Source organism: Rutilus rutilus (assembly GCF_951802725.1).
Source record: "Rutilus rutilus genome assembly, chromosome: 9".
NCBI classification, from domain to species: Eukaryota; Metazoa; Chordata; class Actinopteri; order Cypriniformes; family Leuciscidae; genus Rutilus; species Rutilus rutilus.
In genome coordinates, this window is record NC_140223.1 from 27,266,382 (window position 1) to 27,285,884 (window position 19,503).

Genomic DNA, 19,503 nt, shown 5'->3' on the forward strand with positions numbered 1-19,503 from the left:
GAGGAATGGAAAAAGAGGGAGCAAGACAGAAGAAGTGTGGTAATAAGGGAAGCGTGTCTCTCTGTCATGCAGCAACCATCGTACCCTAACTCTATAATCTCACACATCTGTCATCATCCAGTCATCACCCATCATTTAGAACCATTAACTTTTGTGTAATTCACAGCCCCTGTTATGTGTGCATACACACGCACATACATGATACACATAGTTGAGATCAGAAAAATATGAGCAAAGAAGGCTGTGAAAATAAATCTGCATTGTTATTAGCACCCTTAGAAAATCTTATGTGGAAAATAACTCAGCAGTATATTCCCAGTATATTCACATTGTCCCACCTGTTTCACAGGAGTATAAATGAGGTAACACAATCACTGTCTCTCCTCTCCTTTATGCTCAGTGTGCTGATTTTTGCACAAAGTAAAAAAATAATTACTTTGTAAAATATTGTACGCGCTTGCAGGAGTTTGCGGTTTGTTGCATGCATAATCATTGTGTACCCTTCAGACTTCCACTTGTTTATGTTGTGATAGATGACCTTTTGCACTTTTGGTAATTTTTAACACACTATGTGTCCCCTTGCCAAAATGTGGAAAAGTGTTTTTGTTGTTGTTAAGCCTGGTTAAAGTGTGCTGGGGAAAAAAGTTTTCTGTGTACTTTAAATGGACAGACTTCTAGAGGCAAAAGTGATTTAAAATGTATTTTATATTTACTCATTTTTCAAATACTTTCTTCCAAAGCAGCTTACAAATTAGAAATCTGGCAAAGGATTGGGGACCTTTATATAGATGGTAAATTTGCATCTTTTAGCCAATTGCAATCTGCATTTAATCTTCTAAGGTCCGGCTTTTTTCGATATCTACAAGTGAGACATTTTGTTCAAACAGTTATTCCACAATTTGTTGACAAACCAGAGTTTAACACATTTGAGCACACTTTTTTGGTAAATCCAAGCTCTAGACATCTGGTTTCACGCTGTGTTAATTCTTTCCAACTGCCTGTGAACACCAATCATATAAAAGAAGCCTGGGCTAAGGATCTTGATGAAGAAGTGTCCGATGAAACCTGGAATGACAGTCTCAAAAAGATTCAAGATTGGTCAATAAATGTGAGACACAGGTTGATTCAGTTTAAAGTGGTGCATAGATTGTATTATTCCAAAACGAAATTGAGTAAAATATACAATTCTGTTTCTCCAGTTTGCGACAGATGTAAAATAGAGGAGGGTTCTTTGTCACACATGTTTTGGTTTTGTCACAAACTGTTTAATTTTTGGACTGATATATTAGATTTTTTTTTTCAAAAGTCTTTCAAAAGGAGGTTAAGCCAGACCATGGTCTTGCAATTCTTGGATCGTCTGAGACATTGAATACTCTTCCAAGATCACAGCAACGACCTCTATTGATGGGCATGACTCTTGCGAAAAAAACAATACTTTTAAACTGGAAATCTTCAGACTCTCCATCGTTCAAAGCTTGGTTATGTGAATTGTTTCATGTCATACAACTGGAGAGGATACGTTCTTTGGAGTCCTAATCTCATTGCCAATTTCAAACTATATGGCAGCCCTTCGTAGATTTCCTCAAGTCTGAATAGTGTATAATTATTGTTCTCACTGTAATAATTCACCTAGGATTAAGTCTTGTTTATGTTAGTCCAACCCCCCTTGGTTTTGTTTTGGTTTGTTATGGTTGTATTGTTTGGTTTTCTTTGTATTCTTAAATTTGTACACTATGTAAAAAAAAAAAAAAAAAAAAAAAATCTGGCAAAGGCATTCATCTTAAGAAGGCAATAACTTTAGTAGTGCTAATCATTCAATGTGCTAAAGACGGTATAGAACAGAGTCAACATCAGCAGCAAACAGTTCAGTGCTTATGGATTAGATGTGTTTTTAGCCGTTTTTTAATATTGCTATCAGGGGATATTCAGCTGTTTGTAGGGTTGGGAAGATCATTCCACCAGAGGAACGTAAATGTCAATGTTCGGAAAAGTGATTTTGTTCCTCTCTGTGGAGCGTGTGCTCATTTTAGATGTGTCTATGTTTGCAGAGTCAGACACTGTGCACGATAAGTGTGCGTTTGTGAAAGAATGGTTTTTGATTGCAAGTACAGTTTATCACTCTACCTTTTCCTTTTTTTATTACGTGGCTGACTACCTCCAAAAAGACATAACATGCCTGACCTGAACATCCTCTCCCTCTTGTATGTAATGTACTCAGATTTTTCAGTCTAACTCTCCTATCTCTTTTTCATGTTTTTGTTTCTCTCTCTCTCTCTCTCTCTCTGTTTTGGTATTTCGTTATTTCTGTTTACATTCCTGCAATTGTGCTGGTTAGCTCATATGTATGTCTGTGGGTCTCTCGTGACCTCAATATCAAACATCTAGTCTGGTTTAGCATTTTAGGAAACTGTTGGTTATTCATTATAGCACCTCAGGTTAAATAAAATAATTGTTATTGGTGCCTGCAAAGTAGATCATACTTAGCTAGTTGGTCATAAGCACTTTAATTTGTAAGCAAAGTATGTGTAAAGTTGTGTATGAAATATGGATGGCCCGAGCTGTTCTTAAGGATTGGTATCGGGGGCCAATTAAGTATTTTTTTTAAATGATCTCGGTCCTTTATTTTATGTCAGCTGTCACTCAGGCGTCGTGCAGTAGGTGGCGATATGCACCTTCAAGTGGGTTTGCCAACCGCCATTAAAAGGAAAAGAAGCTCAAAATGTGCGTGCCTAACACATGAGAACCAGTAGCTGCGTTCCAATTCAGAGGCTGCATCCTTTGAAGGACAGACTTTAAAGGCCACGAAGGAACAAGCTTTGTTAAATGGGACGGTCTAGCCTACGGAGGACTGTTCTTTATGAGAGGCAGTAACGTTTGTACTGGGTGTTTTTGAAAGTTATATTAAACTGTCTGAAAACAAAACAGGGTTCCCAGGACTAAATTATTTTTTTTTTTTTTTGGTCCGGACCAAACAAACCAAGCGAACAAAACTACAAGTGTGAACACACACCCTAAATATGTTCACCATGGTCCATTTCTGTATGTAATAGAGTATTATCTATAATCGCATCTTAGTAAAATATGTCAACATTTGAACCGCTTTAAAAAATTATTATTATTTCTTTTACATTTGTATCATTATATGTTTGAATGTTGAAACCCAATACTTATGGTTAAAATTGTAATTCAGCAATTTCTCAAAAAACCCTGTTGTCACTGGTGCGCAATGAATTCTGGGGTAGACAAGGCCACGAAGGATCAATCTGTTGTATCCTTCATTGCACAGAAAATTTGAAGGAGCATTCGAATTGGGACTAGAGCTGAAGATCTTTGCCCGAACCCGACGGGACCCGACGGGTTTGGTCGGGTTCGGTCTTAATTTCTATTATTTTACACGGGCTCGGGCTCGCGCTTCGGGTTGCGTGGTAAATGAGCGGTCAGGTGATGTGTTTAGATTAGCGTGAAAATGGATCTTGAGGAGGTGAAATGGAGGCTGGTCTCTGGAGGACATATTTTATTTCTTTGTTCCAACTTCCAAGTGGCCTCTAGCCTCCGTTAGTCATGAATAAATGATGTTAAAAAATGTATAAATTACTCCTTTTTTTTTTTACGAAAGACAAAGGTGCTGTGTGCGTGCGTCTCTTTTTTTCTTTCTCTCCCTTTTCCGCCGAGTGGTGCGTGTGCCGGCTCGCGGTGTGAAGCGCGTGTCCGCGCTATTCTCCGACACTCTTATCACTGCTGATAGACGGCCTTTTGGACAGTCGGGCTGTAAACGGGTTCGGGCTTTTAAAAAGCTGTCAATCAAAATGTACTTGTCGGGCTCGGGCCTTTTCGGGCCGAACTTTTAAGGCCCGATTACAGCTCTAATTGGGACAGCCTCTTGCAGCCTCTGAATTTGGGACGTAGCTGATGAGGTCTGTTCTAGCGCGTCACACAGGTTCCATGCTTCCGTGTTTAGCATAGCCTATTTAATGCAAGACAAGTTTATTTATAAAGCACATTTCATACACTGTGGCAATTCAAAGTGCTTTACATAGAGTGGAATAAAAATATCCACAAAATAAAAGCAAGGAAAATTCAAACAGCTATTCAAAAGCTTTACATAGAAAGGAATTATAATAATCACACTATAGCAATTCATAGAGCTTTGCATAGAAAATAGACACAAAATAAAAGCATGGCAAATTGTGGATTTCCATATACCGTGGATTATTTGCCCACCAGATTAGTAATCTGTACCAATCCAGACCAGTAATCTGTACTAGTCACCACAGTGTTCCCTTGACCGTCATGATTCAATCCCTCACAAACTCCACCACAGAAAGCTGAGCACTTGCTCACAAATTTGGTCATTAGGACCATCAGGGTTTCCCCCACTACTACATTGCCCTTCACAAAACACCGGTTATCAATCAGTGCCATTTGAGTTCAGTTTAGAATCAAAAGGAAGAATACAGTAGTTTAGAATCAAAAGGAGAATGCAGAGGTAAAATACAGTGTAATCAGTCGGACGCACTGTGCCACAGTGCTCATTCATTTAAATGCACAGCTAAACAGATGTGCTTTGAATCTGGATTTGAATGTGACTACTGTAGGAGCACATCTGATCTCTTCTGAAAGCTGGTTCCAGCTGTGGCTGACATAGTAGCTAAAAGCAGACTCACCAGGCTTACAGTGAACCCTTGGTATTTTTAGTTGATGTGATGCTAATGATCTGAGTGATCTGTTGGGTTTATATTCAGTGAGCATATCTGCAATGTATTGAGGTCCTAGGCCATTGAATGATTTATATACCAGTAATAATACTTTAAAATCAACCTGACTTGATTTTTAGTTGTTAGACCCCTAGCGTCAAGGTGTGCATTCACCTTGAGAACTTCATCTTTGTTTCCAAACGCAATGACTTTAGTTTTGTCTTTGTTTAGCTGAAGAAAGTTTTGGCACATCCAACTGCTGACTTCATCAATGCACTGGCACAGGGAGTCAATGGGGCTGTAATCGTTAGGCGATAGGGCTAAGTAGATCTGTATGTCATCTGTATAGCTGTGGTAAGCAATTTGGTTCCTTTTCATTATTAGGCTCATTGGGAGCATGTATAGGTTGAACAGGAGTGGCGCAAGAATTGAGCTTTGAGGGACTCCGCATGTCATGGATGTCCACTCAGACTTATGGTCTCCTATACTCACATAATAACCTCTCCCTTCCAAATATGCGTACTTGCGTACTTTTGTATTATGCAACACAAGAAATGTAGTAGCCTACATCTATTTCATGCTAGAAAGCCAATAAAATGTCACTTATTCATATAATTAATTAATCAATTATATATGATGATGAAGTCTGTCAGTCAGAGGTTTAGTTTATCTGTAGGGCTATTACATTTAAATGAAATAGTGCAACACTCCTTTAGGTCTCTTTTTATTTGGTCTTGTAAGGAACCTCTTAGCAACCACCCAGAACACCATGGCAATCATATAACAACATGCTAAAAACTATTCAGAACACTTATGCAAATATATAGCAACTCTGTGGAAACCAGCCAGAAGACAGTAGCATTGGGATAGCACTTCCCACAGGCAAACACCTCTCAACAATATAAGTGTGTAATCTAAGGAAAACACTAAACATAAGCAATGAATATTGTCTTCTGAACCTTCAAAATATAGAATTTGTATAAAATAGTTAAAGGTAATTATTGAGTTTCCATTTTGAATTGCTAGTGTATGAGTCTTTGTGTGTATGAATGTTTTACTCCATTCTTGACACTATATTTCTGTGTTTTAGGGGGACAAGACAGAAGAGTGCGGAGGTCGAGACTGCAGCGTCTGCCAGTGTTTCCCTCCAAAAGGAGAGAGGGTAGGTCTCCATTACAGACCTTTTGACTTTGTGGACATTATGACATCAATCATAGACACGGTGTAATATATTGTCTTCATTTTGACACCATGCAGCACCTTGCAACATTGTGACATCACAAAAAGTTTTTCGCACAACATTTAGCACATGTTCACTGCAATCACACATGCACTGGCACACTGACCTAGTTTCTTGCCAGTGGTAAATGCCTGTTCCCTTTCAAAAGCTACAGTCGATGCTGCGCTGCTTAGCGCATTGGGAACGTCTTTAATCGTGACCAGCTGTGAATATTGTAACACGTCAATAGAACTGACCCGGAGGTAATATAGCCTCAGTCGATGACGTCATCGGCGCGCACCCGCGACACGAGGCTATAAATAGATGAGCCACAGGTGCATCATCAGGTCTTTTGTCTTCAGAGACCATACTGTGCATGTGTGCATCAAACTCTCTCTCTATCTCTCCATATCTGCTACAGATCTTTGCTAGGAGTTAGTTTTGTCAGGCAGTGTGCAGAAATCTCATTTTCTCTTTACGTCAACACAAAGAGTTTTCAAGTAAAAAAATTAGTCAACAAAACCGTAAACGCTGTGTTCCTCCGTGTTCTCGTCCTATGGCAGAAACGGATACACACGATTACTGTTTTGTGTGTTTGGGGGAGGAGCATCCGCGTGCAGGAGGAGCACTCTTGCGTTGGAGCAGGGCGAGTGCGAGCATTGTAAGCTGTTCACAGTTAAAATGTTTCGTGCTCGCCTTAGCTACTTCCAATCCGCACCCACATTGCCATCGTGGGGCTCCTGCATGGATCTGGCTGACGAGCAAGAGCTACAAAATCATACCAGCGTACCAATTTGGAGCGTACCAGCGTACCATTGGAGCATCGCTATGCGTCGTTTCCCTCTGTCATTACTATGTGTCGTCTTCCATGTCTATGCTATGCGTCGTTACTATGCGTCGTTTCCCTCTCTTTTGTATATTTTTTGTAAAATGGTAAGTTCTATTTTATTATTATACTGTACACTTTACAGTATTTTTTTAATATTTCTTACTGTCCTCTGTTTTTATTCTTTGTTAAGTGAGTGCTGTAGCCTAGCCTACTTTATAGCAAAGATTAATCAGAGTCAAATTCTTGTTTGTTTACTCAAACCTGGCCAATAAAGCTGATTCTGATGTTGTTTCTATGTACTTATGTTTTAAGGAAAAAGAGTGACAACCCTGTCACCTGACTACGTTCCTTCAATCTTCAATCATGTTCCATCCCCGGAGAAGAGAAAAAGAATAATGAGGTTAGATGTAGTCAACAGAACAACAAACTTCAAAGAATAGAGAAAGCAGCAAATCCATCAGCTGCAGCAGTAATGGATCTAACGGACTGTCCTCAATATCCGCTAGCAGGTTGTGCTTACAAAACAGCAGAAATGTCAATTTCCAGGTTATGCTATAAACCACTTTATTAGGTAGTCTATTATACAGAGGTAAAGAACAACAACAACAACAACCATGAGCCTTTTCCTAAATACACTCCTGAAAACATTGGATCTTTCACTGTTGTGGTCATACAGTAGGCTAGCAAGCTGTAGCCATATGCTGGAGGAGGATATGTTTTCAAAGGCAAAACAAGCTCCTTATCACAACAATCTTCTAGCTCAATAAATAGAACATTACTATATAGAATCTCTTCAGTTACAACTGTAAACTATGTAGTACTATCTTCAAGTGTTAATATGTATTGGGTGCTAAATTATTTAATATAGTCAAATCAAAGTTTACATCTATAATATTTTTTTGCAACTTTTTTTTTTCTAAATAAGTCAATAAGAGCAATAAATCAATTTTTTATTAAAAAAAACAAAAACAAACAAACAACCTGTACAACCTGTGGTACCCTACCATAGGTTAGCCTACTCGCTAATTTCACAGCCATGATACATTACTAATACAGCTCAAATATTACTTTTTTTAACTTTAATGGTTTAAGGCGATCGGTTTCTTCAAATTGAAGTTAACTTGCATGGTAATTTCACACTAGAGGTTGTGTGTTATATTACAGGACTATTGTTTTTCGTTGACATTTTAAAATAGCTTCATTAACACACCTGCTCAGACATTGGGTCACAAATTTGGTTGCTGTTCCGTAACTGCCCTTCAATCCATAATTGCTGTGGTGACCTCCCATGCTCTGTGGATATTGGATGCCGATCCCATGCTTGCTTGAAGAGCTGGAGATGCATATTTAATTCTTGGAAGCATCACATAATGAAGGCAAATTATATCAAGTTCATTATCAGGATTGAGAGCACCGGTGCTGGAGAGATGTTGGAGTGCAGAGTGATAGTTGACTGTCACTGTGCACCAAACATCTCTCCAAAGTCTCTCAATACGTTGATTATGCACGCTGCGTCCAGTGATGAATCTTTCTAAACAAGAGAAAAAAAAAATTAAGCAATTGACCTTTCGCCGGCCCCTCCCCCAAAACGGCCATTGTCCAATCACACATCATAGCAACCGTTACTATGTGAGCAGGTCCGACAAACAATTAGCAAGATGGTGAAGCGTGCGCCCACGGCGTTTGTAAATCGGATACTAGATACCCCGAGAGATTGTCTGGAGGAGTTGTGTTCTTTCCATTCCCAAAGCCGAAAACACAAAGTGAGCGATGCCTACAATGGATAAAACAGTGTGGACGGCCCCACTCCCAGTTAAATTTGTCGAACATTACGAAGCATAAATACGTCTGCTGGCTGTGGTGTCGATGGCTACTTAAAGTTTTTTTTTGTTTTGTTTTTCTGATCTGAAAAACTATCCTATCTGTTACTCAAAAAACATAATATTGTCTGAACCGCGAGTTTTATGATCCGTTGCCCCACTAATAAATATTATGGTCTCAACCGCGAGTTTTGTGATCTGTTGTCCCCCTAATAAATATTATAGTAAGTGCATTATGAAAGACAAGCAATGAAAGTTATTTAGATGCAAATTAAGGCTATGTCTGGTTAAACAGTTATTGTGTGATTTCGTTTATTGTGCGTTGTCAACTTGAAGCTTGAATTTGAGAAAAAATCATTTTTGGAAGAAAATACACCACATACTTTTGTCAATGATATAAGTTATAGCTAAAAGATTGTAAAAGATTTCAGTTCACCCTGCCTAATTGTAGTTGAAAAGTCAAATTAAGCTTGATTAATGATATACTGTGACTGATCAGATAAACTACAGCATCGAGAATATAACTCCCATGTGTTTTGCAGCATTTAAAATTTTAGTCATAGTGTGTTATGCGAAAAAACACACATAAGAAATTATTGCTGACAGCACTTTTATTTTCAGATAGTTTTTTCTTTCACACAAAAACACAACAGTGAGTGTCTTTCAATGCTTTTAAACACTTGTTTTCTTGTTCTTTGTCATATCACAAATGATGTGTATGAACACCGGTAAGCATTACCCTCGATAGAGACGTAGATAGTAGTCGTGTCTCCTTCATTGCGTATTTTTATATTTTGAATATATCCCTCCACTGCATACTGTAACCCCTTTTGCCTCGATCTGGAGGATATCGCGGAGGTATTGCTCCAAAAATGGTCACTGACACGCACGGGTATACCTCTTCCCGTCATGGCAATCTGTCGCGCTGGTCGTGTTTGACCATTTGTTTGTCGGACGTAGCAACAGTAACTAAGGGGGGCGGGGCTCGGCGAAAGGTCAATTATGAAATAGGGCTGTGTTTTATTATGATTCTACATACAGTATGTATTTAGAGAAAAAACAAGTGTTAAAACTGCTAAAATTACACTATTCAAGAAATACCTGATCCTCTATCTGGATGCTCAAGCATAAAGCGTGCCACCTCAACATTCTCTCCACCTTTATCACTACACACTCTTTCAGGTACCCCAAAGAGTTGCACAGCACCAACAAATGAAGAAAGAACAGTCAAGGCTCTATTGTTGTCACTTGCATGCAGGTACATGATTTTCCTACTGTACCCATCTTATCCCCCCATGGATCACAATTCTCCATCTAAAAAAAAAGAAAAAAAAGACATTATGAGTAGGTCCAGAAGCTATTTTATGCAATAAAATGTTCAGAGCATTAAGGAGTTAGGTCACCCAAAATGTTTAATTCTGTTATCACTTACAATGTTGGAATAAATACACAAGTCATTCATTCATCTTTGAAACACAAATAAGGTTATTGTTAATGAAATCTGAAAGATTTCTGTCCATCCATTAAAAATCAATATTCACCCAAAACTTTGGAAAATTAAAGTTGATTTAAAGGTCCCATTCCATGGATTATTTTTATTATTTTATCATGTTTCCAGGGGTGCCCTTATAATGTTAGTATGTTTTTTAGATCAAAAATTGTTATAATTTAGAGATAAAAGGCATATTTCCTAGCCTGATTTCATTCCCTGGTTTGAACACTCTGTTTGAAGGGGCGTGTCTGCTGAGAGACTTCAGTGTAAACGCCCTCTGCTGTGATTGGCTGAAATGCTTGCATATGAAATATCTGGCATTACATGTGGAACTATCTGGAAAACTTTTACTATTACAGCTATTATACGTTTTTACTATTACAGCTATCTGGATTAACGAATCGTGAGAAGTTTAAGTATTTAGATCTCTTTCAATCACATAAAAAATTGCAGTGACGAGCATTGAGCAGATGACAGTCTGTTGATCGCGTGAAAAAAGATCTTATCATTGCAACGCAGTTTCTGCACTCACTAATGATTTCACCAATGCAAACATGAGGCATATAAATACAGTAAGAGCTTCGTTGTGCAGTGTAACAGCGTCATTGATTTCATAACGAGTGTTGGCAAGTGTCCAGATAAACTCGCGCTGTGTGATTGACAGCTTGGACGATTGGAAAGGGATTGTTCTTTGATCGCTTTCTGTATATTAATCACAGTTTAAGTTAGATTATTTTCATCCTACTAAGAGAAACGATGTGAAGTTGATCGCTACTTCCATATTAAATCACTACTTGTACTTACCGCTTGCTGGAATATAGTTGAAATTGTCCCCTTCGTCAGTATGAAACGCTGAGAGAAGCCTGCTTGATATTATCCCAGGTTAGAAAAACAGTCCGTGGTGAAATGGACAGAGCAAACTAACAACTTCGAATTAAACTTTTGCGGTATCCGATTATAGATAAACATCAACCATCTGTTGACATTTCGCCATCAATACGCCTGTGTTCCTGTGGGCGGAGGTTACGGTTCTAGTGACATCATTAAAGCAGGATGTAGAGGGGTGTAGTCCAATCCAGCCGTTTTTTGTAGTCAACTTCTGTTAAATAAAATATCTCGCTTGGCATTGAACTTTGAGCTTTATAATTTTACAGATATTATTTATACTCTAACAACAACATTACACACTAACTAAAGTTTGAAACATGGGATCACGTAGAACGGGACCTTTAATTTCAGATTTTATTGACACATAAACAAAACGGTTAGTTCCGGTCCTTGATTCTGACTGGTCAAAACAATGCACATCATACTGCATTGTGTATTCTGTATATGTACATGTATAAGCTGTAATTTCATATAGCTATTATTGTTTATATTGTGTATAATGTGCACTGTAAACCTTTTAAGTACGTATGTTAAGCATATACTGTATATACATTGTAAAAATTAAGTGCGTCTAGATTTCTAGGCTAGCATAAAGGGCCAGTTTAAGATAAATAAGGATTTTTTTGTAACTGTGGATCATGCAAGGCTACTTTAGTGGAGTATCAAAATAAAAATATAGAACTGGAAATGAGCATAATAGGTTCCCTTTAAATTCTATTTAATTAATTTAATTCCTTGAGAGAATCTGCTTTACTAATTAGTTATGGTAATAGTTAACTGCTGACGATTTTGCGAACTTCTTCACCAACAAAACAACATCTATCAGCAGTCAGTTTTCAGCTCCACACACACAGGAACCCAGACTGACCGCTTCCACAGCCAATATCCCACTGTTCTCCTTCTCCTCGCTAACCGAGGAAGAAGTATCTACACTTCTCCTCTCCAGTCATCCTACCACCTGCCCTCTAGACCCCATCCCCTCACACCTTCTACAAGCCATCGCTCCGACACTTCTACACTCACACACATAATCAACTCATCCCTCCATACTGGCACCTTCCCTACAGCATTCAAGCAGGCTCGGGTCACTCCACTGCTTAAAAAACCAACACTAAACACATCATCTGTAGAGAATTACAGACCTATCTCTCTCCTACCATTCATTGCGAAGACACTTGAAAGAGCTGTTTTCAACCAAATAACATCCTTTTTGTCTCTAAACAACCAGCTGGATGTCAACCAATCTGGCTTCAAGAAAGGGCATTCAACAGAAACTGCATTACTGTCAGTCACAGAAGCCCTACGGATCGCTAAAGCTGCTTCCAAGTCCTCAGTCCTCATTCTCCTGGATCTGTCTGCTGCCTTCGACACTGTGAATCATCAGATCCTTATGTCCAGCCTCTCATCACTGGGCATCACAGGAACTTCACTCCACTGGTTTGAGTCCTATCTCACAGGTAGGTCCTTCAAGGTCGCATGGAGAGGTGAGGTATCCAGAGCACATCAACTGACCACAGGGGTTCCCCAGGGTTCAGTTCTTGGTCCCCTCCTCTTCTCCATCTACACTACATCACTGGGACACATCATACAGGCACACGGCTTCTCCTACCACTGCTATGCTGATGACACACAGCTCTTCCTCTCGTTTCAACCAGATGATCCCACAGTAGCTGCACGGGTCTCAAGCTGTCTGGCGGACATCTCCACATGGATGAAGGAACATCACCTGCAGCTCAACCTGGCAAAGACTGAGCTTCTCGTCCTCCCTGCCAATCCGTCTATACAACACGACTTCACCATCCAGCTAGAGTCATCATCAATCACCCCATCAAGGTCGGTCAGAAATCTCGGAGTAACGCTTGATGACCAGCTGTCCTTCACAGATCACACTTCAAAGACAGCTCGATCATGCAGGTTTGCACTGCACAACATCAGGAAGATCAGGCCTTTCCTAACTGAGCATGCAACACAACTTCTCGTCCAGGCCCTGGTCATCTCTAGGCTTGACTACTGTAATGCTCTTTTGGCCGGACTTCCAGCATGTGCAACAAAACCTCTACAGATGATCCAAAATGCTGCAGCTCGTCTTGTCTTCAACGAGCCCAAGAGGGCCCACGTCACTCCTCTGTTCATCTCTCTGCACTGGCTACCTCTCGCTGCTCGCATCAAATTCAAGGCATTGACGCTTGCTTACAGATCTATCACAGGCTCAGCTCCCTACTATTTTCACTCACTCCTACGAGTCTACATCCCTACCAGACGCCTACGATCGATCAACGAGCGACGTCTCGTGGTTCCATCACAGAGAGCCACAAAATCACTTTCCAGAACATTTTCATTCACAGCTCCATGCTGGTGGAACGCTCTCCCCGGCCTCATCCGGAATGCAGAATCACTGGCAACATTCAAAAAACAGCTGAAAACCCATCTCTTCCGTGAGCACTTAACCTCATAAAAAAAAAAAAAAAAAAAAAAATCCTTTGAAACATCACTTATCAGACTTATGCTACTCTGAATAATGCCTGAACTTTGTATTCTGAGCACTTCTTGCGTTGTTGTTGTTTTTGCCTCTTCATGATGACTCGCTTTATTTAGTCCTAATTTGTAAGTCGCTTTGGATAAAAGCGTCTGCTAAATGACTAAATGTAAATGTAAATGTAATAGACAGTAATCAGAACCACCAATAATTACCCTACAAACATTATTTACATACCTGACTTTTTCATCTTGCGGCTTGTGAATGTGCCTCTGGCTGACCCTGTGAAGACAGCTGTGGGTTTGGAGAAAGAAAATTACTCATACCAAAAAAAACTTTAACTTATTATTTCAGATACTGGAAGATCATAACATCACACAAGTGCTGCAGTACATGTAATAATAGGTGTAAAGTACATGTGTTCCTATTGTGATTGAATTAAGGTTGAGCCATTAACTCCACGTGTTTTGTTTTCTCACTTACGTCCATACTGTTTTTGATAATCCCAATTTGTTTCAACAAGTGCTGATCCTTCGCTGACTTGTTCAGGGAACTCAAATGGTGAAAGGAAAATGGTGGTGTGGTGATGAGCATGAAATGTGCTTATCAAATTTGTTTTATTTATTTTTTGCTTATAACGAGAAAACCATTGGTCGGGCTTTAATTCGTTGCCCTAACATGTAAACCATGTGAGTCTAATGACAAAGAAAGGCATGAATTATGAAATTTAAGCAAAACGTATTCATTAAGCCAACTTACCTGGGGTCTCATAAAACTGTGAGTAGGAACCTTACTAAAAGTGTACGTGCGCCCGAAAGCCAAAAATGGCGTAAGCAAAAAAATATTCAGACTTATAAAACCGTTCGTAGAACTTCGTACGCCAGAACCTCCGCAGAATTCACTTTATAAATCCCAGTCAGTGGAAGATTGTGCGCACATGCGTCTCCACCTGAAATAACCATATATGGAGCTTACAACGCCTAGTTTTACTATGCAGATCCTCATCTGCATATCATTTGCATATGATTATTCATCCACGTGACAATGTTTACCGGTACAAGACACGTTACATTAATACAAATCAAGTAGTTGCCTATCCTTGTCTTGTTTTTGAATACATAAATCAAATAGTGTAAAATACATTTCAGAGAAAGTTTTTCTCAGTCTTTTCCACTGGCCGAATTGGATTTTTAATTGATTTATATTTTTAATGGAAACAGATAGGCCTTGGGCATTATTTGCACGAAACTATTTTCTCAGACAATCTGGTATTATCATGATAAGCAATTATCTCTGTGGTTAAAACATTAAAACACAGCACGCCACAGGAAAAGTGTTCAAAAACATCGCATCCACAACAAATATTTCTATTGATTGAATATAAAAAATGTTGTAACTTCTCAGTAATGATTTCATGTTTAAGTGTTTAACTCCATTAATTTGAATGGCATATTTAATCTAAAAGTTTATATCAGAAGTAAAACATAGTTTAAATCATTATTTTATTTATTTAAACTGTTATTTGCGTCAGTTTCACTAAACGGCCCAACGCGCTCGCTGGCGCGGACATTTAAGAAGGGATGGATATTTGCTTCAAGTAACAGGCTTGGTGAGTGAAATTATACAGGTGCTGGTCATATAATTAGAATATCATGAAAAAGTTGATTTATTTCAGTAATTCCTTTCAAAAAGTGCAGGAAGCATGAAGTGCTCTAAAACTTCCTGGTAGACGGCTGTGTTGACTCTGGACTTAATAAAGCACAGTGAACCAACACCAGCCGATGACATGGCTCCCCAAACCAACTCAAACTGTGGAAACTTCACACTGGACTTCAAGCATCTTGGATTGTGTGCCTCTCCATTCGTCCTCCAGACTCTGGGACCTTGGTTTCCAAATGAGATGCAAAATTTGCTCTCATCAGAAAAGAGGACTTTGGTCCACTGTGCTTTATTAAATCCAGAGTCAACGCAGCCGTCTACCAGGACATTTTCAGAGCACGTCATGCTTCCTTCATTTTCCAGCAGGATTTGCACCTGCCCACACTGCCAGAATAACCAAAACCTGGTTCAATAACCATGATATTATTGTGTAATTACTGTGTGATTTCATGTAATATTCTAATTTTCTGAGATTTTGATTTTGTGGTTTTCATAAGCTGTAAGCCATAATCATCAAAATTATAACAAATAAAGGCTTGAAATATCTCACTTTGCATGTAATGAGTCTATATAATATATTAGTTTCACCTGTTAAGTTGAATTCTTGAAATAAATCAACTTTTTGATGATATTCTAATTATATGACCAGCACCTGTATTTGTATTATCTTTCTGTATTATGTTTAATTTTATTTAGATTTTCTGTCTAAAAGTGACCAAAAAAACATTTAACTCCAGCTCACCATCGGTGTCGCCAAATTGCTCCATCTCCAAAACGTTCGTACGCATGGGTCAGAGTTTGCGTGCAGGTGCGCAAATTTTCCCGTCAAGTTTGTTTTTATAAATCACAACTTATGCGTCGGAAGTGGCGTACGCCTCTCTCAGGGCGTGTTTTGTGCGTACGCAACGGTTATAAATGAGGCCCCTGGACGGTGGTTTGAGCGCAATGAAATCACTTAAGAAAAATACTTCCGCGTTCTAGTTTAGATAGCAAAATACACTCGGGCCAGATCCGGTTAGATTCTCACCTGCTGGAGATTCACGCCCGTTTCACACATGCAGTGCAGGAGCAGCACGCGCAATAGTGCTTTATGCTGCGTTTGCAGTGCGTAACTGATCCGCTGCTGTAGGCTATACCACAAATACATACTCACTATTTGTATTTCAAATCCAGAAGTTATCAGCAACTTTTATTTAAAAAGAGTTTTTTTTGTCAGCATTGCGATTCTCTTTGTACACATATACACACTTTAATAGACGTATTTCACGTTTAAACACAATTTAAACAACATATTATTAAATGCATTACTTCTATATAATTATATATTAAGTTGCTCAAGCAAGTGGTAAAATATTTTGCCATGTACTTATATTAAAATCGCATAGCCTACATTTTAAATTAAAACTTAAAATTGACAAAAACAGCAGACTTACCCTTTCGTTTTGCATCATTTAAATCTTTATACAATAATTCTTGCATGTCACAAAGAACTTGTTTTTCCACCTCCACGAATGAGACGAGTGTGTTCATTATGTTGCCTTGTTGAAGTAAATTGCATTTTCCCTTGATTTACGCCGGTCTTAACGTCTCAGCATTGCGAGCTCTTTGTACACTTATACACTCTTTAACAGACTTATGCACGTTTAAACACAATTTAAACAACGTCAGCCTATTATTCAATGCATTACTTCTACTTATATTAAGTTGCTCAAGCAAGCGGTCAAATATTTAACCATGTACTTATATTAAATCGCAAACATTTTAAATTAAAACTTAAAATTGACAAAAACAGCCAACTCTCATGCCTTTTCTTTTTTTATTTAAATTTTAATACAATAAATCTTGCATGTCACAAATAACTTGTTTTTCCACCTCCACGAATGAGACAAGTGTTGTTCATTATGTCGCCTTGTTGAGGTAAATTGTAGCTTTCCTTGCTTTACCCCGGTCTTAAAGTGAAAAAAGTAGTATTTAATTAAATACATTTATGGTGAGACTACTACATTTTATTTAATTAATCGCATTTTTGGTGAAATTACATTTTCAGGTCAATCTGTGTTCATTTTGACCACGAACCATGCGCTGTCACTTTAATTCAGCGTTTGCAGCACAGCAAAAATAGACTCGGTGCGGAAACGTTCTCTTACGAGAGGTTCTCTCGTACTTGCGTAATATCTTACGCTAGGGGAAAACCTCTTTTCCTCGAGATATTGAAGCCAAAAATTATCCTAAATTTTGCAATAATGTAAAATGCATTGCAGCAGCATGCAGACATGGGCGAGACAGCTCGCGCGCCCATTGGCTGCTCTGCGGCAACTGCATCAGCCTATTGAGAAAGGCCCCTCATGACGTCAGAACCAATGAGGGTGCTTCGCGCCCACTACGTCATGTCCCGCCAGAAGCGGGTGGGGCTGGGCTATAAATACGGCCCCGAGAGGCTGGTTTGGTCAGTTTTTCATCGCCGAAGCGAATCAGAACATGACGCATGCACGGCAAGATACGCAAGTACTCGTTCCCTCTCTAGAGAGAACCGAGGTTACGTCAGTAACCGAGTACGTTCTCTTACGAGAGGTTCTCTCGTACTTGCGTAATATCTTACGCTAGGGGAACACAGTGTAAAACGCTGTGCGTGCTTGAGATATAACACTAAAGTCCCAAGGGCATGTGCCCGGGGCTCATATAGTGCCTAATCAACAAGGGACTCACAGAGAATCCGGGAAGAGGGGCTAGAATAGCATCATTCCTGTAATATAGAGCTCTAATAAGAGCAGATTATATTAAGTGTTCCACACAGCCAGGGCGAACTCGGCCTGGACTGATAAACATTGGGGGACTTACACACTGCCCACAGAAGTATATAGACGATCGGTGATCGACGCTCCAGCAGTCTCAGCATCCTGAGCCGATAGCATCGGGCAGAAATTACTGAAAAATTAGACCGCGAGCAACTTAGCTTGCAAAGCAGGGACCTCTAGGTTATAAAACCTTATAAATGTAGACGGGGAGGCCCAGCCTGCCGCCATACAAATATCTTGCAAGGCAATCCCATTTGACCAGGCCCACGATGAAGCCATGCTTCTCGTGGAGTGCGCTCTGACACCCAACGGGCACTGCATGCCATTGGAAGTGTACGCCAGCGCAATGGCGTCATCTATCTATCTGGATAAGCTCTGTTTCGACGCGGCTAGTCCCTCGGAACGTCCGCTGAACGAAACAAAGAGCTGCTCCGTCTGTCTGAAGACAGATGAGCGAGACACATAAGCTCTTAATGCCCTGACTGGGCAAAGGAAGCTCACATCTCCTTCCTCGTCAGAGACCGGTAGGGCTGACAGGGAAATGACCTGTACCCTAAAACAGTGTGTTGAGGGATTTTGGAACATATCCGTGCCTAGGTTTGAGTATAACTCTTGAGTCATTAGGCCCAAACTCCATGCATGTCGCTCTTACTGAGAGCGCATGTTAGTCCCCTATGCGCTTCACTGAAGCGAGAGCCAGAAGAAACACTGTCTTGAAAGACAGGTGTTTAAGATCAATCGTCTGCAAAGGCTCGAATGGGTCACCTTTCATGGCTTCCAGCACCGTAGAAAGGTCCCATACAGGGACTGAGGGTTTCTTAGCTCCTCTAAGGAAGTGGATGACTAAATCGTTCCTTCCTATTGACTGACCAAGCGTTGTTTTTGAGAACACTGCTATGGCTGCCACATAGACTTTGAGCGTGGAAGGGGTCCTGCCCTTATCCAACAGCTCCTGTAGGAAGGAGAGTACCTCCGTCACCCCACAGTCTGGGTGTGACACGCCACGAGCTGTGCACCAGCTGGAAAACACTGACCATTTCGAGGAGTAGAGCCGTCGCGTGGACGGGGCTCTAGCCTGCGTGATCGTGTTTAACACTCCCTCTGGGAGGTCAGCGGGTACCCGTTGATGGCCCAAACATGAAGGGACCACAGCTCTGGGCGAAGATGCCAAATTGAGCCCTTGGCCTGAGAGAGGAGGTCCCTCCTCACTGGCAGTGGCCATGGGGCAGTGCTCACTAGCTGCATCAGAACTGGGAACCAGGGTTGGTTTTTCCAGAACGGCGCTACGAGTAGCACTGAGCATCCTTCTTCCCTGATCCGTTCTATCACCTGAGGCAGGAGTGATAGAACGGAGTGATCCGTTCTTTCCACTGTCGGGCCAGGGCCGGGCCGTGCTAGTGCGTGCCAGGGCCAGTCGCGTTTCCACTGTCACTTCCGGGGCTTGATCGGGGCTTACTCGGGGCCAACGGCCAGGATTTCTGGCCCGTCGAATACCTTGGGCCAAAGCGGGCCAGCTCGGGCTAGAGGAGTGGTTACGAACAGAGGCGGAGTTCACCTGAGTCGGGAGACGGCAGCGCTGGATGATTCTGTCAGCATTAAAGACTTTTAAAATAATTTAACTCGCGTTCATG

At 40.3% G+C, this 19,503-nt stretch overlaps 2 protein-coding genes across 3 annotated transcripts in view; both read left to right on the forward strand.

Moving 5' to 3' along the window:
• Nucleotides 1-19,503, forward strand: part of LOC311297299 (uncharacterized protein) — a 51,013-nt gene that overhangs the window by 14,793 nt on the left and 16,717 nt on the right. For both annotated transcript variants that reach the window (XM_084419536.1, XM_084419537.1), the window contains exons 4-5: nt 5,785-5,856; nt 7,055-7,142. The gene's annotated coding sequence lies outside the window, so the exon portion shown is untranslated. The remainder of the gene's footprint in view (nt 1-5,784; nt 5,857-7,054; nt 7,143-19,503) is intronic.
• Nucleotides 11,979-13,437, forward strand: LOC311297303 (uncharacterized protein). The gene is made up of 2 exons (XM_084419543.1): nt 11,979-12,399; nt 12,598-13,437. Exons 1-2 carry the CDS (start codon nt 12,333-12,335, stop codon nt 13,395-13,397), a joined length of 867 nt encoding a protein of 288 aa, XP_084275669.1. The 5' UTR covers nt 11,979-12,332; the 3' UTR covers nt 13,398-13,437.

Excerpts from the sequence above, each read along its gene's own strand:
- LOC311297303 (XM_084419543.1), top strand. The coding sequence starts at position 12,333 with ATGTCCAGCCTCTCATCACTGGGCATCACAGGAACTTCACTCCACTGG. Across the intron at positions 12,400-12,597 it reads GTTTGAGTCCTATCTCACAG|ATGATCCCACAGTAGCTGCA; the intron begins GTAGGTCCTTCA and ends CGTTTCAACCAG.